The sequence below is a fragment of the Pan paniscus genome, chromosome 4 (genome assembly GCF_029289425.2).
Source record: "Pan paniscus chromosome 4, NHGRI_mPanPan1-v2.0_pri, whole genome shotgun sequence".
Lineage (NCBI taxonomy): Eukaryota > Metazoa > Chordata > Mammalia > Primates > Hominidae > Pan > Pan paniscus.
The window spans coordinates 31,315,783-31,340,061 of record NC_073253.2 but is presented as its reverse complement, the minus strand read 5'-3'; the positions used below and the strand labels follow the sequence as shown (position 1 = coordinate 31,340,061).

Sequence of the window (24,279 nt, the reverse complement as noted above, 5' to 3'; positions counted from 1 at the left end):
CTTTTGGCGTGTGTGTGTACACATGTATATTTATTACATATATTTAAATACTCCTGTGTGTGTGTATATATACATTATATACATATAATATATATAATAATATATATAAATTATAATAATGTGTATATGTATACGTATATATATATACGGCATTGCTTTTCTGAGGTTTAGTCACTCTGATTAATAAAAAACAAAAAGGCTATTGATACATTTTTCGAGTTTTATACCACTTACTGTAAACCTAGAAAATTGCATTTATTTTCAGATTACTTTTCTGAAGTAATCTTGTGTCTGGATCTACATTAGACTTCCACACCCACCCTCCAAAAATCTATTAAAGCAAGCAGTCAATAAAAACAAACAGCACAAAAGAAGACTTAGAAGCTTTTGTTTATACATATTTCTGTTTGAAAAGTGCATCTATAAAACATCTCACAGACACATGTTTTGCCCTGAAACATTCAATTCATCTATTATATTTGTCTGGATGAAAGCTTGTGGTTGAATTGGCACTTGTAAATATTGAAGACTTTTTTTTCCTCTTATGGAAAGTAACCATGGAAAACAAGACAAAAATAATGTTAAGAATCAATAGGAGATGGCTTACTCAATGTTAGAAAAAATTAATTGCTAAGTAGTATTGAGCCCTTTTAAACAGAAGAGGACATCTATAAAGGATATATGAAATGATACATAAAATATCTAGTAGAACTAGTAATAATAAAGCAAAAGAGTTATTTTGACACCTATCAAAAACATATTTCATTGATATATATGTATATTTACATATAAAATGACTACATTTTCAAGTGTTTAAATAACTTAGGCAATACATTTTCTCATTTGTTTTATAAAATTCTTTTCTATGTAAAAATGGAGAGACCTAATGCTCTGTAATTCCTTCTTCCCCATAAAAGATTTCCTTATGATAATACTAATTACTGAATTTTTATCTACAGTTTATTGGTGTCAGTTGTCTTCTTCAATGGTAAATAATAAACTTAGGCTTTTATCTTAGGCTTTTCTTCATTATGCCTAATTAGTTACAATATTAAAAGCAAACTGGTTAGATTTCTTTTTAACACTACCAGTTAAATTGGCTGAGTTTAGCCAATTATCATATATTTATAACATAAAAATGGTTTCATTAAAAAATTTTACATTATACGAATAATAGCATGCTTTATGGTCTCACAGGAGAATTCCAGCTCACATTATTTTTAGTATGCATCAATCTACTTTCACAATTTTCCAACTTGCCTAGTAGAGTCTATTTTTTCTTAACAATAATATTTATTTTGGTTCGATGTTTGAGGTGATGGATATCCCAATAACGCTGATGTGATCATTACACACTGTATGCATGTATTAAAATATCATATGTAGCACCCCAAATATGCACAAGTATGATACATCAATTTAAAAAAGATTTATTTTGGTCATGTCCAAATTGTATGTTATAATTATTATAGTTCCTAAATATGTGGATTAATAGCTATAATCTATTTTGCTTGTGTTTATGGAGGTAAGTTTCTGGGCCTTAACATTCATTTGAAGGTGGATTTCAAAAGTTTAAAATATATATCACAAATCCTGAAGCAATCACAAAAATAGCAAAACGTTATGGCTGATGTTTCAACAAACACGATTAAAGTGGAATCACTGAAAATTTGATTAATCTAAAAGAGTGCAAAAATAGGAATAACAAACAAAAATAGATGTGACACATAGGAACTAAATTGTAAGATGATAAATTTAAATCCAATTACATTAATACTCCCATCAAATATAAATTGTTTAAATGCTCCACTTGAAAAGCAGAGATAGACTGGATAAAAGAAGATCAAATTATATGCTGCATAGAAGGAATACTTTTCAAATATTGAGTACAAATAGGTTAAAAGTAAAAGGATGAAAAAATACTAAAAAATAATATGCTAAGGTAGCATTCATACAAAGAAAGCTGGAGTTAATCGATATCTATTAATATCACACAAAATAGATTTCAGAGCAAAAAATAGTACCAGGGGTACAGAAGTTCATTTTCTAATGAAAAAGGGTTGATTTGATCAAAAGGACATTAAAAATCTGTTTATGTACATATCAACAGAGCTTCAAAATACATCAAGCAAACACTGATATAATGGCAAGAAGAGACAAATCCATAATGACAGTTGAAAATTTCCACATTCCTTTCTCAGTAACAGATAGTACAAGTAGACAGAAAATCAGCAAAGATATAGAAAACCTGAGTAACTCTATCAAACGACACAAAAATTTTATGTAAGTTTCAGATTGAGATAATGAAATAAAACACATTAACAAGAAAATGTCTAGTCTATAAGAAAAATTAAATTACTCACATATGAAATCACTTTTTTACATAAATGGAGACAAAAAAGTATCTCAACAGTTTAACGGTTTAACCATAATTTTCTTTATGCTTCTTCCCTAAACTAATCTATATAAAGATTTCACTATAATAGACGTGCTGTTTACTGAATCTTACACATGGATAAGTAAATACTCATCTGTCTTAAAATTAATTTCAAGCCTGTATAACTTATGAAGCTTAAAAAAATTCATCTTATGAAACATACACTGAATCAGAATGCTTACTGTAAAAGGTAAAAGACAGGAAGTGAAATAGTTATTTGCAATAAATCATGGCAAACACTTGTCTATAGCTCACAAAATAAGTTTGAAAATAATTTTACAAAATATCTAATATTTATTCAGTTTAAGACGTCATTGATTATAAATCATGCCATTATTTTATGTTCATCTACGAAAGAATAAGTGCTCTCAATTAAATTGTGATGTAAGATACACCAATTTCTAAGATGTTAACATGTGAAATGTGCATGTGTCCTGAGATGTTACATGGGTGTGTTCTGAGATGTTAACATGTGACTAGATGTGGCTTTTCAAATCTAAAGCTAAAAACACATCTCTTCTAAAATAAATTTTGTGTGAACTAAATGTAGACTGTTGAATCACTTAAACAGCCATTACAGCCCTAGTGTTTCTGGGGAAATTTATAAATTCTCTGCCTTGAATATTTGAAGAAAGAAAGATAGTTTCAACCCCTCTGTCAGTTAATAATGCAATAACCATAAGGAAGTAAAAGGATTACATAACATAAAAATAATTATTAACTCAAATATTTAACATGTATAAAGCAGTGTTATATTCTCCTCCAAATCCTTCATCTGAGAGTTTTTGTTGATGTCTTCAGAAAGCTAGCATTCCTTGCATAGTGACTCTAAGCAACGAATTAACTTGATTTCACTAATCCAACTGAGGCCATATTTAAACATCTGATCCCAATTAGTCATTGATAAGGCCTTGAGCACCTTCATTCTCCAGGGTCTCACAGATACTGAAACCAATAGATACTATGAAAAGATGCTCAAAATGCTAAACATTAAAAGAAATAAAAATTGTATGGCATTGATTTGTACAGTGTGTGTGTATAGAGGTGTGTATATATAAAATTCAAAGTAGATCATAAATTTAAAAGAAAAATAAAACAAACCTATGAATTAAAATACAATGAAGGAAACGGAGCAGAAAAACATCTGAGTTTTTTGTTGTTGAGCTGTGTAATCAAAATTGTTCTATTTCTAAAATTCCTACTTGTTACAATAATTAAGAAAATATAAATGTTTAAAAATAATTTCATTAATCTTTGAAATATTTTTCTCCAAAGAACATTTTATCTAACATCAGGAATTTATTTTAATAATGAAAATGACAGTGGCATATATTCTAGCAATAACTATTTACATATGTATTATGAGAAACTATTCAAGATTCTATCACCTTTATAAACTATTAGGTGAATCTTAGATAGTCAGATCTTAGGCAATTAATAGTATGAAAAATATTATCAGTAAAGCAATTTTTTTTCCTCTAGGTTGCACCATTGCATACCAGACTGCAAACCCCTTTACAGTACTATTCTTTAAAGCTTTTTATTTAACATATATTTTCAGTATATATGGATACTATTTTCAGTACAGATGTATAAGCAGTTAATTCAATCAAACTTGGGTGTAATTTGATCCTCCACTTCTGAACTTTATAAACCGATTTGGCTGACTTACCTTATCTTTTCTTTGCTTTTCATCCTGGTATACAGTCCAGTGTTCTCCATCATTGCTGTAAGCCAGTTTGTAGGAGCCAACAAACTGTACATGACCAAAATCTTTAGCTCCTTGTGTAATGATGCCAGTCACTTTGGTTGGAACAAGAAGATCCACCTTAAAAAAAAGAAAAATACATGCTTTAAATGCGACAACCAAGTTGTAAACTTGCAAGTCTTTTGATGTCAAGAGAATAAAACTATATATATCCTAAAACCAAAAATCTGTCTAGTTATTTGTATTTTGAAACCAATGACTGAGTCTATTATTGGCTTATAATTTTGATATTGCCACTGGGTTAATGTAGTGCAAGACTCCTTGAACAACCATTTTTACCATTTTGAAGTCAAATCATGGTGATTTCAGTCCACCAATTAATTTTATATTAGGTGGATTCATCTATTTGTGCAGGTTTTTTTTTTTTTTTGTAACTGAGATAGAACAGATGTGGTTGGGGTGACCTTCTTGAGATTGATCACTACCTGCCAGAACTTTACTTATAGTTCAATTTTCTAATTTTATTGGTCATTTCAATGAAAATAAAAATAGCACTGTAGCTGTGTCCACATCAGGGACAAAAATAGTATTAGATTTTCACAATGGAACATTAGTCAATCCTGTTTCCATAAATTTTAATCAATTCAATAATATATAATTGAGTAATAGTAATCATTGTCCAGTGAAAACCCCCTTTTAGAAAATTACAATTCTAAAATGGTTGAGGAGGAAGGCAAATATTCTTCAAAAATGAAGAAGGATTAAATATATGCATTCCTGACTTGCAGAGTCTATGCTCATAATGTGTTCTTTTCTGCAAAACACATACTTTAAAGAGCATGAGACCCATGAAAATTTAGTAAGATTTAAAATCATCAAAATGTAATTGACATGCAAAAGATAGGAAACATTTTCGTCAAGAATACGTAATATAGAATAGTTCGGTATTTTCCCTTTTGTTCTTTAATTCATTCCTGCATTTTTTCACATCTTATATAATGTTAATTTTTTAAAAATCTAGAATACTTTGTTTTTTATGCAGACAACTCTTGTAAGATCTTTGCCTTTTATGTTTATGTTCCTTGATCTACGGCTTCCTCTCTCTTCCTGCAATAGCCACTTACTTCCACCTATTTCCTATGACTAAGTGCCTTGCTACATCCTTGATCTTATCATCTTTAACTGTCATGATCCCATGTGTGATCTTGGTGCTTTCAACCACTATGTCCTTTTGTTTCTATTTCAGGTCCTCTATCCTGTGAGATGTAAGGTAGCCACAAATAGATAGTCATGGGTCAGATACAGGCCATGAATGAGAAGAGAGAGCTAGAGAGAATGCATAGAATAAGGCCATATTTAGTGACACAGATGCCCATCAGCAAAGGTGTGAAACAGTTTCCAATGTGTCACAGCCTGTGAATATTCAATATTTTTGAATTCACATGAGCTTTTTGTTAACTTTTTGGAGCATGTGTTAAAGCCTTTAGACTCAAGTTGCGTGATGGATTAGGACAAAAGACCACCTTTAATGCTCTATTTAAACATTTTCAAAAATCAAATTTTTTGGCTATTTTTCTAAACATGTATTATATTATCTAAAATGTCTTGTGTGTCCAGCAGTAATGCAGGATGGCAAAACTATGATATCCTGGGAAGGAAATGGTTGCTGTCTCACATTGTGCAAATGTTTTCTTGTGGGTCCTCATTTAATCCTCCCAATAACCAACCAAGGTAGGATATTAATTCCACTTTACAGATGAATAATTTAATATCAAGAGATGTAACATAATATGGTATGTGATCCAAAAATAAACAGTGAATAGAGGAATATCACAGATTCAAATCAAAGGTCCACCATACATAGAGATTCTTAGCATAACGGATCAGTCATTGATTTTCTCAGTGAGTGATTACCACTGATCATTTATATTTTCTCTCAATGATTTCTTTCCACTCTCTGTGACTCCTTCAGAAATTTCTAAAGCATCACCACACTCGTCAAACTGACAGCAATTTAAGTCAAACAAAAACAATCCTGGATTTATAATATTAGTAAAGCCCTGTGTTTTATCATGAATTTCCTCTCTGTTCTTTAGCTGTCTGGGCTTTAAAATATAGATTGCTTTTGTTGTCCTAAATCCAAACCTAACTGAGCGGAGACAGCAGGGCAAAGCTGCTCTTCTTCAAAGTGTTCTTAATGTTGCTGGCACTCAATACATGGAAAAAAAAGTCTTAAAGAACGGAGTTGGTGTTTTGCTATCACAGGCAGTCAACACACAGGAACTCAAACAGTGTCACCAAGAATATGAAAACCTCCAGGCTGAATTTCCTCAGGTCCTAAACTTCTATAAGTCCTTAGCTAAGATGATGCATTGAGGAGTTTTCTAACATCCCCTTTTCTGCGGTACTTTTAAAAGTCAGCTGGGTTTCCTGCTGGGTGGAGATGTTTTCTCCCTAAGTTGTGTGTCTTGGCACTTTCCAACAGATATGTTTTTCTCCCACTCTAACTGCTCCCCTTCTGCAACATTTTTTTTTCTATCTAGAAATGTTTTTCTTTTTTGTTCCAGTTAAGCCACCTTCTCCACTTAAATAGTCAGCAATCTGTTTAAAGCTGGATTTTGTCCTAAAATTTGCTACATTAAACTTAAGAGTACGAGGCCTAAGCAAACCTTCTTTCAGTACAAAAATTATCAGCAACTCACACTGAACATGAGGTTGCTGACAGAGGGCATGTACAGAACTCACCCTGAGAGGCACTCAGACCACATAACCCCGGAATTCGGCATGCAGAATGATTCTAGAAAAGCCCATTCCTTAGGACTTAATTCTTGACCCTGGGCTAGGACCGCTCTGCCCTCTTGAAGATCTTCAGGGTGAAAGTTGAGCTGCAAATATGCTGGACAAAATACCTTCTGGTCTTTCAGATCCTCACCTCCCCAAAGTTTGGCTAAAATAGGGCAGACTATTTAGGGCACTGAGCTGGCTCATGGGTAGACATTTGGCTTCATGCACTGCATGCACTTCACGTCTGGATCTGCCTTAAATGTGTCTTACATATAACAGGTGCTCAACAAACGTTTTGCTGAATTGAGTTGGGACTCCTTCTTAAGTATGTTCCATGGACAAGAACCAGTTCACGGCTATGAATGTCACTATGTATCAGAGCAGAAAATTCTAGCTACCTTTCTCTAGTTTTTCTATGAGGATTTTTCCTTGACACAGTGTCAAGGAAACACAGTGTCAATGTGGTATCCATCAATTTTTACTGAAGAAAGCAAGTAGCAAAAAATCCTCTCCAATCTTAAGGAATTTGATGCTAAGAGTCAGCCTACTCTAACGGAACTGGGTGGTTTGGGGTACCAAATTGGTTCAAGGATCTTGGACATGCTACTTTACCTCTCTACCTCCCAACTTCCTGATCTGAGAAATGAGGATAACAATTCTCATAGGACTTTATGAGAATAAGATGAGGTAATATTTATCGTGTGTACAGAAGTAGGTATAGCAATATATAGACTATAGTAAGTACTATGGAAGACTTTGGTAACATCATGAAATTAAGAAATCTGAGGGAAAAATTTAATATATGTTTCAGAATATCTTGTTACAAGGAAATGGATACAGGGAAATGGGTGACTAGCTTGTTCTAGGAACAAGTTCTGGTTCATAAAATATTTCGCTCGCCATCTCAGGATATATACAAAAATAGTTATTTTACCTTTACTTAAAGTAGACAAATTTTGAAAAACCTGAAATTCCCATTTATGAGTGAAATGGTTAACTAAAAACAATGTAACAGTCTGGGTATGGTGGCTCACGCTTGTAATCCCAGCACTTTGGGAGGCCAAGGGGCAGATGGTTTGAGCTCAGGAGTTCAAGACCAGCCTGGGCTACATGGTAAAACCCCACCTCTACAAAAATTACAAAAACTAGCTGGGTGTGGTGGCATACACCTGTAATCCCAGCTACTTGGGAGGTTGAGGTGGCAGGAGGGCTTGAGCCTGGGAGGTGGAGGTTTCAGCAAGCTGAGATTGTGCCACTGTACTCCAGCCTGGGCAACAGAGCCAGACATCATCTCAAAATAAATAAAATAAACAACAAATTTTGTATATTATGCATCTCTATTTAAATACTGATTGTGATGCAATGGAGATATAGCTTTAAAGTAATATTCAAAGAGAAAATAGATTCCAAATCTTATTGAGTTACTTATTTCACTCTAAGAATGAAAACAAGAGGGAGGATACTTAAGGAGAGCGGATTAAATGATTCAACAGTAAACAAAAAAGTATGGCATGAGAGTTCTGTGGGAATATAAACTTTTTTGTTGTAAAACATCCTGTAATGTTTTGGCAAAGCATAAATATTTTTAGAGTGTGTCTAACTTAGACAAATGGCATAGAATTCTGTGAGCATTTGTTTGAGGAAGTTAAAGATAAACTTCATTTCAGACATCTGCACAGCACCCTGATCACAGCTCCCTGGAAGAAGATGGGGCAGACTGGAAAATTAAGTTGATTTTCGTGAAGACATTCTTGAAGGGGTGAGGACAATGAAAAGTGATACAGATAAATAAGTGTGCAAGAAATGTGAACACAGGCCAGTTTCATCACAGAATTGTGCCACTCAGCTACATCTAAAATGCTCTTGTTTGTGCCTTCATATCATTTATTCTGAATTGTGTATTTTATGACTTCATAGAGTTTGTAAAATTAACTCATTAAACGGAAATGACTTTGAAGCTAATATGGTTAACTAGCACAGTATTTGAAAACTGACTTATAGGCAACGTATTTAATAACATTTGGTTTCGATACAGAATGTTTTATCTTAACATTGCACAAAACAATTGTAGCTAGTCCCAGTTACATTTAAGGCACATAATTAATGGTACTTGGTATTTGGACAATATTGCTAGTTATTAGATGTTGGCTACACTTGTAGTCCATATTTGCAGGCCAAATAGTTAATGTGATTAATAATCTGAAATATTCAGCTCCTGTATCTGATTTGATCTAGTTCTGATCTAAAGTTTGGAATCCTTAAAATATGATTGAGGCCAGATAACGTAAGCATTCTAGCACTCATTATTGCATTTTCCCCTTTACTAAAAAAATTTTAATTTTCAACAACATTTTAAAACACTTAACATAGCAATTGCTTTTTTCATGTAATATATTAAAAATACAATAACTAAAACCAAAAACTCAAACCATGAAATAATCTGTCAAAGGATGAAGTTTTCTGTTGTATTGGTGTGTTATGGTATTTTTTTTCACATGTAAAACCATGTACGACACATGTATGGTGCAATAAACAAATGTTTTAAGCTCAAGTGATCATTCAGCTGTGAGTTTTGTAGGACACCTGGCATATTGTAGACATTCCAAATATACAGGCATCATCTGCCTGAATACAAAATTGAGATAATTTTGTACTTAACAATTACCTGCAATTACAACATGAACAGTGCCATATGTCAATCTGAACTACAACTTATGATTGTTGTCAGCTTATAACTATTAATTTTTAAAAGAATTTATTTAGAATCATGCAAGTAGTTCAACTGCACATTTTTCACTGAGAATGGGAGGTAACATGATAATTATGAATATTTTAAATTTAACATTTTAAATTTTAATTATCTTTTTCATTATGAATAAGATATATGATCTGTAGAAAAATTTATTATTAGAAAACTTTAAAAACAAGTCTGTTACCATGAGATATAATCAATGCTTTCCTTCCCAATTCAAACATGTTTTCAGACAAATTTGTTGTTCTTGGCATTTGAAAAAATATTGGATACCAGACGTTGGTTACACTTTTCATCCCTATTTGCAGGCAATATGTTTACTCTTTATTTCTTAATATTTCAATAGTAATTATGTTATTAAATATTTTTATATTGTCTATTTTCAATATATATGTACTTATTTATACCTAGTATGTCATTTTAAGGAGTTATTACAATCATTAACTTACTATTAAACATTTACTCCCTCTATGCTCAATTTTTCTATTAAAATTAACATTCCCACACAATCATAGTCCTTTCATCCTGGGCCACATATCTCTTCATTCCTACAGCACAAATTCAAATAATTAAGGCTACTTGGTCAAAGGAAATTATTATTATTATTATTATTTTTTTTTTTTTTTTTTTGAGACGGAGTCTCGCTCTGTGGCCCAGGCTGGAGTGCAGTGGCGCGATCTCGGCTCACTGCAAGCTCCGCCTCCCGGGTTCACGCCATTCTCCTGCCTCAGCCTCCCGAGTAGCTGGGACTACAGGCGCCCGCTACCACGCCCGGCTAATTTTTTGTATTTTTAGTAGAGACGGGGTTTCACCGTGTTAGCCAGGATGGTCTCGATCTCCTGACCTCGTGATCCACCCGCCTCGGCCTCCCAAAGTGCTGGGATTACAGGCGTGAGCCACCGCGCCCGGCCGGAAATTATTTTTAAAATAAACAAAAAAGGCCTTTTAAACATAAAAGAAACATACAAATAATAGTAATTCCTAATGACTATATAACATTCCGTATTGTGCATGCATGAATGAATATGAAAATTTTTAACCAATCCCTTGTTGATGTTCATTTAATTTGTTTCCAATTCTTTTACTATCAGAAGAAAAACAGACTCAACTCTCATGTGTATTTATTTGCCCACTGGTGCAACTGTTTCCTTATAGACACTAAGAACCTGGCATTTGAAATGTGATACACATTGTTTCATTTATCTTCAGGAAAATTACACTCTTCCATCTGCTATATAAAATAACTCTTTACACACCAATCCCATTTTTAAATAAAATTTTACATTTAAATACATTTTATTTTTTAAAAAATTGATACATAATAATTGTACATATTTATGAGGTATCTAGTGATGTTTCCATACTGCAATGTCTAATGATCAGATCAGGGTAATTATCATGTCTATCATTTCAAACATTTATTATTTCTTTTTGTTCAGAATCCTCCTTGTAACTATTTGAAACCATATAATATATTACAGTCAACTATAGTCATCTGACAGTGGTATAGAAAACTAGAAATTATTTCTCCTATCTAGCTGTAATCTTATTTCCTTTATCAAATCTCTACCTAACTTCCCAAGCCCTCTAACTTCCCAGTCTGTAGTATCCTCTGTTCTACTTTTTACTTCTATGAGATCAACTTTTTTTTAGCTTCTACACAAGTGAGAACACGTGTGCTTAACTTTCTGTATATTTTTGACAATTGAAAAGTGGCATTTTTACATTTAATCTACATAAATGTCACTAAGTGGCATTTAATTTATATTTTCTTAATTGTTCAGTGTCACTAATTATATATATATATAGTCTCTTTCATGTTCTTTGTCTATTACCTATTGGATTAGAAATTTTCCTGCTGATTTTTAAGAATTATTTATATAGTATCATATGTGGTTTCTGTTATATTTGTTGCATTTTTTTTCTAATTTGCTATGTCACTTAATTTTATTTTTAGCACAAGTTTTCAATTTTACTATACTCAAATGTATCAATTACTGTTTTCATGATTGCATATTTTTGTATGGCTAAAAAGATAATTTACTTGATTAGATCAGTTAAATCTACAATTTTCTCTGAGTTTTCCTTTCAAGTTTTATTTTATTCTTTCTTGCCCTTACTGAACCATCTTGGTTTTATGTGTATACATAATGTGACAAAGGATCACAGTATATATATATATATATATTTAAGAACATAATTTTTTCAACACTATTTGTTTTATAAACTATTTCTTCTTTGTTCTATCCCCCTACCTGAGTGATTCTTACGAGGTTTGCACTTTGTTCTAGAAATTAATAGTATTAATCATCATCATCCACCAGTATAGATCTTGATAAAGGTTTCTTGTATTGCTTTGGACAGAACAAAGTTGGTGCATTCAAGCTGCAGACTGTTTTCTAGGAGAAGACATGCTCAAATGGTTTTCTTGAGTTATATTTTAAAATATTGCTTCTGCTTCTTTTTGGTGTCTCATTCTAGAAGGCCAGTTGTCCAAAAGCTGAGTTTTTATTTCTGAGGTTTTTTTTTTGTAATATTTTCTCACTCATCCTTTTCATTTATTTATTATTTTCCTCTGCATTCTCAGAGAGTTTCTCCATTCTGTCCTTAATATTATAGATTTATTTTTGGTAATGCAATTTTAACATGTATTTTAATCTATATTTTGAAATATATTTCAGGGAAATTGGAAAAATATAGCACCTCCCTCATTTTCTCAGCATTAATCTTACCTTCTCTATTACTCCTCTATTATGTCATAAAGGAAAAAATCTTTTTTTCTTTTTTTTTTTTTTTAAAGAGACAGGGCCTTGCTCTGTCACCCAAGTTAGAATGAAGTGCATGATCATAGGTCATTGCAGCCTCAAACTCCTAGGCTCAAGCCATCCTCTTGTCTCAGCCTCCTGAGTAGCTAGGGGCATGCACCTCCATGCCTGGTTAACTTTTTATTTTTTGTAGAAAGTGCCTTGCTATGTTGTCCAGGTTGGTGTTGAACTCCTGACCTCAAGCAATCCTCCACCCTTAGCCTCCAAAAATATTTTTATATATGCTCTTGAAATTTGGTTGTTTTTTTTTAATCCGTGGAATATTTCCCACTTAAAATTTTTTTTTCATACATTTACAAAAATCCCTATTCTTTTCTTGTTCTGCACATTTAAAAAATAGGACCTATATTATCTTGTTTTCCCTTCCTTTACTTAACTTGAAATGAGAGAGAAGAATCCTGGTGTTTGTCACATGCCAGTCATATAAGCTCCTCTTTGTCCCTTACCATCTGTCAAGCAGTTGCAAGAATTTCTTGGACTTTCTACCAATGCCCAGCAGACATTTAGGCAGTACAGTTTATCTGGTCTAAAGCACAAGACTCTCCTCCTCTTGCTGTTTTCCTCTGAATATAGAAAAGTTATTTATTTTCTTAATAATCCAAAATCCAAAGCTTTCTGTTATTTTTTATTCAATGGAGATTTTGCTGAGATAACTGAACATCCATTGTTTATTTCTCTATTATATAATTTATGTATTATCACAATGTTGTCAATCTTCTCTTGTCAAAATGTAAAATCACAGGGGCAGACAACTTGGTCTATGTTATTTGGCATGTGCCTGGCCTATATGTTTCATGAAATATCTACTGAATGAACAGTTTCATATTTTAGGATTAAGTGAGCTAATGCATCCAATGTGTATTCCATTCATCTTTGTCACATTTGTATTACTGAAGGTTTACTCTGTCTGCAAATGGGAATGGTGGGGTGTTAGGAAGTCAAGTACTGACTACAGCAAGATGTTTCTGGTTGTGGCAAAATGACCACTGAGCCTCTAGCCTGCTGTGCAGGCTCTGAGTCTTGGCCACTGCTGCCCTGATTCAGATATCACAGTTCACACACTGTAGTGACAGGAAGACACTGCCCAGAGACTGCGAAGTTACCAACAGGCATCCCAATGCACATAAATTTGTGCCCATCATCAACAGGATGATGGGAAGGGAATGAAAGCCTGCAGCAGTCATGACTCATAAGTGGAATGAGTAAAATAATGTATGTGATTTACTCATAACCATAATACAGGAACACTAAAAATCAGGTATACTTTATCAGCTCCAGGGAAACTTTCCAAATATAGTTGTCAGCAGTGTTTGAAAAAACTCAACCAGGCTTCACTAAGACTCCATGTATACGAATGAAAGTCCATCCATCAAGATCTCATTAAATTTCAAGTGAGTTTAAAAGATAAAAACAGCCAAAATTATAAACCTTATTAACAAGCACATTTGGAGTTAATAAAATGATATTATAAAGATTAAATATAATGTTCTTGTATTAAGTCATGACATATTTTTTAAAACTTGAATTTCTGTCTTTTAAAATGAGCAGATCTTTATAATATCCTGTATGCATTTTATTTTGAAATTGTTCTGAAAAAATAATTCTCAAATAATTTTAGTTATAAGTAACTAAAATTGACATCAAGTTAGGCTAATTATCCAATTTCTTCAAGACCTGTGTCAGAGAGATTAAAGCATGTTTGAAGAAAAATATAAAACATTGGAAAGTTTTAGGAAAAAGAATCACACTTTTCTTACTGGATTACTGAAAGTGACTTTCTGCTGAGTTCATCAAAAATAAAATCACCCTGGGTGAGCAGAATTAACATATCTTCCTTATTTGCCTTTCAAGCCTGATTTTGATTAGTCTGGGGACTTTGACTTATTACATGAATAAAAAATTCAGGGTGGTGGTTAATTGAATTAGTCTATAATTGATAGGGTCATTATTAATTGGTTAATGGAGATTTAATACAAGTTTTTGATCAAAGAGCATAATGATATCCAATAAAGATTTTTCAGGTACTTTAATTACAGCAGTGACTGCACAAATAAAGTAGAAAACACAGACAATTATCAGTAAATAATTTGCATGTGATTTAGAAAACAATTACATACTTTTAAGTAGGACCTGAAAGAGTTTGTTATTTAGTATTTTTTGATAGCACAGTGTGAACGTTGTATAGGTCAGCATTGTGTGAGGATCTTTTGGATAGCTAAAGACTCAGTGAGCTGGTGATCAGACTTGCAGGTACTTCAAGTAGCTACAATTTAGTTGATTGTTTACACGTGTAAAAACTATCTGAATATATCTTTGACAATTACTTTACTGAATATAATTTTATGCAAAGTGTTGTATTATGTAAAGCCATTATATAAAGACTGGTGTTTCCAAACACAAAACATCTATATACAAATTTGTGTGTCAATATGTAGAACTACATGCATCTTATTCTGTGGCAAATATCATAAGAACTGAAAATATAGGTTGGTGCAAAAGTAATTGTGGTTTTGACCATTAAAAGTAATTGGAAAAACCACAATTACTTTTGGACCAACTTAATAAAACATCCGCAGAGTAAAGTATATTGTAATAGCAAATCACATTGCATAACTAAGTATTAGGAGGTCCTTGAAGGTTTGGAAAATTGACAGAACACACAATGTATTTTTGTGCTTTGTGCTTGCTGAAGGAGCTATGCATTTTATGTTGATATAAAATTTAACCATTCTTACAATTTGTAAATCGTCCACAGAGTCCTTGACATCATTTTGTTTCATCAGACCATGTGAGCCTGAATTCTAGATTTTTTTAGTCTTAGTTGGATATGTGCATGTTTTATGGTGATTGCTTTTTAGGCTAAAACAAAAACAACAATCCAAAGAAACCCAGATGTAACTTTTTTCCCTTTGACCTTATCAAAGGAAGTGGAAGGGGCATGGCCTCTTAGAAATCAAGCAGAAGGTAAATGCTTCAAATTGCTTTGGGAAAATGTGCCATCAACGTTAGCAGTCGAAAAACAGCCCAGGTCAGCAGAGAGTTCGGAAAAGATTGGAGGGGAGAGAAGAGGGAGATGACTCAGCAGGAACAGAATTGCCTGCGGATTCTGGGGTTAAGAGCCACTGACACAGAAAGTGGACTGCCCCAAAGGATGACAATTAAAAAAAAATTTTTTTTGTTCAAAGATCAGAGTATACATATAGTAGGAATAAAAGGGATATGAATTATTTCCATTCAAATGCATGGTCCGTAACACTGTGAGCATTATATTTGTATAACAAGGGCAAAGAGCCTCCAGCAGATCTGGCAGGGCTATCTAGTTCCTCAGCATTTCAGTCACCATAAATTATACTTGTAGTCTTAGAGAGCCTTATTAAAAGTCATGATTATAGACTTTCTCACTGAATACCCATAAAATCAACATGTTTTATCTACTCATATTTATATTAATTTATTTATTGTGTATATATATCTTATCTATATTCTTCTTCTGTTATTGATGCTAATTTCCATTTGCTTTGTTCTCTGTAGAAATAAGGAGCAGATGTTGTATTCTTAAAACTCCAATCTCATCAATCTTTTCCTTTAGGTCCTAATATCTATTTCCTTAATATAGTTACCAAGGTCTTTTGAGCTTAATAAATGGTTAAGTATAGAACCAGATGTTGAATGCTGATAAAATCTGAATATGATTTAATGAGTATATTTTAATTAAGTCCTACAGTACGATGTGGCCTGAGTATTTCTATGATGAAGCCCAAAAAACATATATGGCTATAGTTATAAAGTTCTGGCTTGAATGTAAGGTATATAACTTTCATAAAATATTTTGTTCTTGACTGCATGTGAGCAATAAGATGCTTAGACTTTACTTCTTTTGAGAAATGGCCTACATTTAAGGGACTCATATATATGCCTCTCTCAGAAATTACACAAGGGCTAATTTCTTTCTGCACTCAGCACCAAATAACCTTATATTTTAAAAATCACAGTCTTAAGCTCTAAAACTATTCATGCACTGTACTTTCTATTACTATAAAATAGCTCATAAACCACAATCTTAAATTAGGTATAGAATTAATAAATCACTTGAAACAAACTCATTATATTAAACTTATTTTTTTGCATATGTATTCAAGATTTTAAAAACTTCTCAAGTTATAGCTCACTTAACTGAGGACTCATTTGTAGATTTAAATAAAGAATTTTATAAGACACCTCCATCTGTTGAACATTTTTTACATAACTGTCTTTGATATTTGATGGAAGGCTTCAGGCTCAAAGCTGCTGACATTTTAAACATAATTTGAAAAAAATCAGATGTGACATCAACAGGAAATAGATGTATAATTCCTTTTTTATATGATATTATAAGTGTTTAAGGATCCTGAATTCCAAAGATATTTTTAATGAAGTTGAAACACTGATTTAAACAAAAGAGGAATCTTGTAAAAATTATTAGAATGACACTAAAAGTATAATATCAGAAAATTAATTTACAGTGGAACCAACCAACATGGAGGCATCAGAACAAAAACAAATTAAAAAAACTATCCTCATAAACAACTCACCAGATACGTCTCAAGCTTCCGGCTTATTGTATTAAAAGAGGTTATTTTGACATGCCTTTCCAATTATGAATAAATCTGTTACATTTCAAGAAATGCTAAAATATCTATTAGCTTAGGAATTAGAATATAGGCTATGACATAAAATTTATGTTAAACAGAATCACTATAGGCCCAACACAAATGACTCCTGAAAGTCTTCCTAAGACACTCAGAACAGAGGTCACACACATATATATTTATACTGCCAGATTAATACTCTGTATTTTGAAAAACATGGCCTTGTGTTGGGATGCATTGCTTCCAACTCTTTTGTAGAGTAACATTTTCTTTAAAAAGTAACAGACAATGACATAAGTTGTCATGTTGACAATATGCTTCAGGAACCAGAAATATCCTTGTTGTTTGGGAGATTGAAAGGTAAACTGTCAAGACTAATTCTGAAATAACACTTTTTTTCTGGAAAGCTTTCATGTCACAACAACTAATGTGCTGTATTTTCAAGAGGGAAATAATAATAATAATTCATTAATAAAGCCCAGGCATTAATGAATGTGTCAAACATTTGTACACTGAGAATGCTTTTTGCTATAGACTTTTTAGCAGACACATTTTATTAAATCAAGAACTTTCCCTAATCTATTTATTTGCAATGAAAATTTTAAATCATGAATAACTATCAGATTCTATGAAATCATATCTCTTTTCCTATTAAGATAATCATGCAGGTTTCTTTTTTAATTAATTAATACAAAACCATCACCCAACCAACCCGAGAACTGTGACATCGACAATACATATGTTAACCCTGTTTAGCCTGTCCTTTACTTCTCCCCACCAAGTATACTCAATCCTAAATTGTTTATTGTGCCCTTGCTTTTTAAAATATAATTTTATAATTATGAATGTTCTCCTAAATAATAATTAGTCTTGTCATAAAATTTATAAAGAATTTCATAAAGGAATCTTCTGGAACTTGTTTCTAAAACTCAACATTATATTACTAAGGTTCAACTAAATGTTTGTTTATAAAGTTACTTTATTTTTACTGCACCATAACATTCCATGTATGCATAAATGACAATATATTTATCTCTTCTCCTGTCATTAGTATTTGATTGTTTCCAGTTTTTGGCTTTTAAAATCAGTGTGAGAAACGTTCTTATACTTATCACTTGGTAAAGATACTCAAAATTTTTACTTGAAAATATATCTAGAAGTAAGATGTTTTTGGTTGATGAGTATACGAATGTTTAACTTTACAAGATAAGAACAATTTTCAAATATGGTTTTGCCAATTTGTGCTACCACCATCAAGATATCTACATCCTTCAGCTTTAATTTCCTAACTTGGTGATTACCATTAGAAGATTTTTTCAAGTGAAAACATTTTATGCATTTCTGAAATAAATTTTCCTTTACTAGAAAACATATTTAAATGTTGATGTATTCTATTTGCTAATATTCTATTAAAGACTTCTACATCATTTTTCACAAGGAAGATTCTCAATCAATTTTTTTTCTTGTACTCTCTTTATCCACTTTTGGTGCCAGGAAGTCATGGTTTAACAAAAGAATTTGCGAAGCTTTACTCTCTGTCTTCTGTGGAGTAGTTTGTGTAACACAGAGAATATATGTTTTCTGAAAGCTATAAAGTCTAATTCAATATCTTTAATTATAAGTCTATTCAAGGTTCCTTTTCTTTCTCCCTTGCTTTTTCTCTTGAACATATATATGGGTTTTCAACTTCTCTGAGTAAGTTTTGGTAATGTTTCTTTTACTATAACAATTTTTGCTACATTTTAAATGCATTGGCATAAATATGTTTATATTAAATTTTTTCTACTTAGTCTATATTTCAGCCTACTTTTTCATAGTGAATATTTTTTCTTTCTTTATTCTCTTGGATAATTTTGTCAACATTTTAACCATTTCATTAGTTTTCTTCAAAGAACCACCTGCTAAACCTAGAAATAAAAGGCGATTTCTTTTAATGAGTAACAGATTTCCTATTCACTTTTACAGCAAAATTAAATGCAGGGTGAAATTCTGGAAGAATCTCCTTCAAATCAGATAGCAGGTATCATGTTCCAACAACCTCTTGTCTTAAACACTATACTGAAGACTTTATATAAAACAATAACAAGAGAAAAGAAATAAGCAGATAAAATGAAATAGGAGATAGAAAATTGCTGCTGTAAGCATATGATATAATAGAAAAGGAAAAGACTACAAACACACTTTACAATGAATAAGATAGTTTAGCAAGGTTAGTTGATACAAGATTGTTATTGGAAATCTGTAACATTTCTATCCACTAGGCTCATCCAAATAGAAAATGTAAATTTTAGAAACCCATTCACTACAACGACAAATGTTTTTATGGTATTACAGAATGGGCATCTACACAGAGATTGAAGTCCTTAATAAAAAACAATTTTAACACCTTTGAATAACTCAACAGAATACCTAAATAAATGAAAAGATATAACATATGTCATAAATGAGAAGCCTCAATGTAAAAAAGATATCAATTTACTCTAAAAGTCAGCACATTTAAAAACAAAATTCCTTCAGAATTTTGGAGAAATGTGCTAAACTGATTTGAAAATCTATGTGAAAAAATGAAGGACCAAGAAAAACCTAGATAACTTGCTGCATGGCTAGTGGTGGTAATAGGGTGAGGTACTATTGCCGCCTAAGATTAATCCTTAAAATAAGTAAAGCTATACAATTAAACAGTGATACTGTTATAAGGATAGACAAGCAGAAAATCATAACAAAACAAAGACAGAAACAGGGTCATCTGAAAGCTTGGTATGGACTGGAAATGAGAACAACCCAACGGAAGTTGGACTCAATAAAAGATGCTACAGAAATTGGCTGTTTATACAGAAAATGAGTCCTTCTTTTCACAATATCCCAAATTAAATCCCCATAGGCTAAATCTCTTAAATGTAAAAAGTGAAACTTCAAGTATTTCAGGAGAAAATACGAAAGCTAGCATTTGTGACATGAAGTAGAAAGTAATTTTTAAGCAAAACATAAAAATGACACATTTTACTATATTAAAATGAAAATTTCCATACAACTAAAACATAGTAAACAAAATCAAAAGAAAACATAGAGTCTGAGAGAAGATATTCTTACAAAAGTCCTAAGAACTATGATAAATTGTTACAAAGGCAAACAACCCCATAGAAAAATTACAGACAAGAGAGACATAGGTAACTCAGAGAGTCTGAAACTCTTTGTAGGATGAGACATAAATGAAAAGATGACAAGTTTCATTAGTAATCACGGAAATACAAATTACAACAGCACTTAGATTCTATTTCACATCCCAAACTTAAAAGTTCAACAATACTAAGTGTCAGGTGTTGGCGAGTAGATAGAGCAAGAATAACTCCCAGGCACTGCTGATGAAAATCCAAATTGGCTTAACAACTTCATAGGACAAATTAATAATATTTAGTGACATTGAAAATGTACACAGCCATTGATTCAGGAATTGCACTCCTAGACATATTTCTGAGATAAATTATCACAAGGAGACATATATAATAAACTTATCTGTAGCATTACTGTTATAGCAAATAATTATGAAAAGTTATAAAGTCTATGAACAGAATTGATAACTAAATGGGATTAAAATGGGAATACAATAGAATTATATGTATCAACTTGGAAAAATCTCAAAAATATATTATTGAACAAATATGAAAACATTAATGTAAATGAGATAATACGTTGCAGATGAATATGAACGTTTATATTTTTTAACTTTAAGGTAGCATAGAAAGGTACCCATGGTAGCTGCATAGACATTGCCATCATTACCTTTTTCTTCTGACACAGCCACCAACTGTCCCAGGACCTCCTGGAATGAAGGCTAGGGTGAGGTCTAGATTGGACATATAGGGGCTCTATTGCCTCAATTTGACTCTTCGGAGGTCAAGAATCCTCTTACCATTTATGATTCTAATGAATACATGAACCATAGGTTCCTATGCAGTAGCCCTAATGGGCCGGGTAACACAGCTCAGAAATTTGATGACATCAATGTCTTGTAGGGCAGACTCTGATCACTGAGAAAAGAAATTGGAAAAAACCTAATAGATAACATTCTGCTCCCTTCCCACCTCTCACTCTAACCAATAACATCAATGCACAATGAAACTCTTGAGACCCTCTGGAGACTCTGAGCAACTCAGCACCTATGTTTTCTGGTGAAACTGTAGTTAGTTCAATTACTTACAAACATTTTACCTATTTTCCTTTCTTTAGTTCTGCATTCTTGCTGTCCTGAGATTGTACCATCTAAAAGTGTCAGCTTAACTTGAGGTGTTTGTGTGTTTTTTGTTTTTGTTTTTTATGGGCCCTTTGGCTGAAACAACCATTTATAGAGTATTGTTTATTATTTACTATAAAACTGCAACAGAAGCTAAGGCAATTAGGTAAGAAAATTAAATAAAAGGTATCTGGATTGGAAAAAAGTAAATCTATCTTTATTCAGATGGCATGATCTTGTATATAGAAAATCCCTGTAATCCCAGCACTTTGGGAGGCTGAGATGAGCAGATCACAAGGCCAAGAGATCAAGACCATCCTGGCCAACATGGTGAAACTCTGTCTCTAAAAATACAAAAATTAGCTGGGCCTGGTGGCGCACACTTGTAGTCCCAGCTACTCGGGAGTCTGAGGCAGAAGAATTGCTTGAACCTGGGAGGCGGAGGTTAAAGTGAGCTGAGATTGTGCCACTGCACTGAAGCCTGGTGAAAGATTGAAAATATATATATATTTATTTATTTATATATAATAAATATATAAATAAAAATTAATAAAAAAGAAAATCCCAAAGAATCCACTAAGAAATATTAGAACTAATAAACAAATTCATTGAGTTTGTAGGAAACAAGATCACTATATAAAAGTCAACTGGTTTTCTATATCCTAGTGATGAACGATCCAAAAATGAAATTAAGAAAACAATTCTACTTACAGTACCACTAAAAAGAATAAAATATGTGAGGATAAATTCAACAAAGGAAATGCAAGACTCATACAGTAAAAACTACAAAACATTGTTGAAAGAAATTAAGGAAGACAAATAAATGAAAAGATATCTCATGGTTATGGATCGGAAGACTTAGTATTGTTAAATGGCAATACTCTCCAAATTGATCTACAGGTTCAACATATCCCTAACAAAATCTCAACTGGCTTCTTTGCAGAAGCTGACAAACTGATCCTGAAATTCATATGGAAATTCAAGAGGCCCCAAATAGCCAAAACAATCTCAAGAAAACTCCACAAAGTTTGAGGATTCCTACTTTTTAATTTCAAAACTCACTAGGAAGCTAGAAAAATCAACACACTGTGGTACTGGCATTTAAATATAAATATATGTGTATGTACATATGTATGTACATGTGTATACATACTTGGAAATAAGTATGTATTTGAAATAAAAATGGGATAATGTTAACTTTTGTTAAATTTGAGTATTATATCATTCTCTGTGTATGATTACAATATTTTTGTAATTTAATAAAACAGTATATTGTGAACTCCAGGGATGGAATGAAATAATCTTTGTATTTGTTTTTGCTTCTTAAATATTCAGTAGGGGTGAGGAAGGATAGAGTATTTTAAGGTGTCAGTCTAAATTTTTCCAGTTAACACTGACACTATATATTTAGTTTTTGTGTATGACTCAAAAACACTAAATCTGTGAATGCAAAGTAACCGATGATTAGCCAACTTCTGAATATTTTTAAACAATTCTGCTACCCCAGAGTATTGTAACTTTAGGTCAAGCAGAAACTAATAACAGGACTGTTTAAAATCAAGTATCTTTATTTTTACTTTTTGTATTTCACATGACCTCTTTTTATTATCATTTTTTATTATTACTACAGCCATATAACTAACATTAAGTCATTCATTTTAAAGAAGACTTTGCCATCTGCTAGCTGAATTCATTTTGTATTACTTGTTTTCAAATTTCTACATTTCTGCTGCATCTGGCACAAAATAAATATGGCAAAAAAACATGAAATAACAATTTAAGCTACAATATTTCATAATTTATATAACAAAATTAGGTTTTCCAAAATGACAGATAGACCTGCTCCGGTATAGAAACTATATATAATTAAGTTATCTCCCATCAATGCTATCATGTTCTTAAGTTTTACCAAAAAAAATCTAACACATGTGACTTAAAGATTTCTTAAAACTATGAATAACAGTATCAAAATTTGATGAAACTAATTAAAAAATATTTATTGGCTTCCCAATATGTTCTTCCACTCCCTCCCAGCTGTTCTTATATGGCATAATGCCTAGGTCAGAGCTAGATCTTCAACAAATTTTATTTTGCTCTTATTTTTCCATTACTGAATGAGGCCAAAATTAACATATCAATTAATAACTTAAAATTAATAGATCTATATTTCATATTAATTTGAAACTCAAATGTAAGGGCTCTAAGCATTTCATTAAATAGCCTCTTTCTATTTCCTCAATTATTCCATGGCAAATCTCTCCAATTTCTCCTCCCAGGCTTTCCTGAATACCCCGTCTTTGTTGAGAATTTTGACTGTTGTCTGTAAATATTTCCTCCTTTTTCTGAGATTTCTAACTCATATTTAAGGGCATAGCATGAGGATCACATATTTTTGTAACTCCTTCCCTGGCATTCTCTTTGTAGTACAGTTGACTTCTTTTTATATCTCTAGAATAAGATTAATAGTAATTTCGTGTATAATAATAATTTTATTGAGTGCTTATTCATCACTAGGAAGTGAAATAAGTATTCACATGATTTATCTACTCATCCTCTGAGTTAGTTTCTATTACTGTACAGTGTTACAATTCAGGGAGCCTCAAAGAAGCTATGTGACTTTTTCAAGGGCTTGTAGGTGACAGAATAAAGATTTTCCACTCAATCTATCTGATGTATGTTTGGCCACTGTGCTGAATTGTTCAGGTTGGACCCTACAAAAGTGCTCCTGGTAGATGGGGCACAAGTGGAAGCCAAGCCTCAGTCTGTATTCTGTTTCCCAAATTGTACACTCTTGAGTGGCTGCAACAGCAGCCCGGAGGAAAGAGATTCATTTTTCTCATGGGTCTCCCCCAGTGGAGGTACTTTTTTGTAACTTATTTGCTCGAGTGAAAAGCCTTTTTATAATTGCTTTGAA

At 32.2% G+C, this 24,279-nt stretch overlaps 1 protein-coding gene across 2 annotated transcripts in view; it reads right to left on the bottom strand.

Annotated features, from left to right (window-relative positions):
• EDIL3 (EGF like repeats and discoidin domains 3) overlaps positions 1 to 24,279 on the bottom strand; it is a 442,216-nt gene that overhangs the window by 18,525 nt on the left and 399,412 nt on the right. For both annotated transcript variants that reach the window (XM_003822240.6, XM_003822241.6), the window contains one exon: positions 4,110 to 4,265. In XM_003822240.6, coding sequence (XP_003822288.1) covers positions 4,110 to 4,265 — 156 coding nt within the window. The remainder of the gene's footprint in view (positions 1 to 4,109; positions 4,266 to 24,279) is intronic.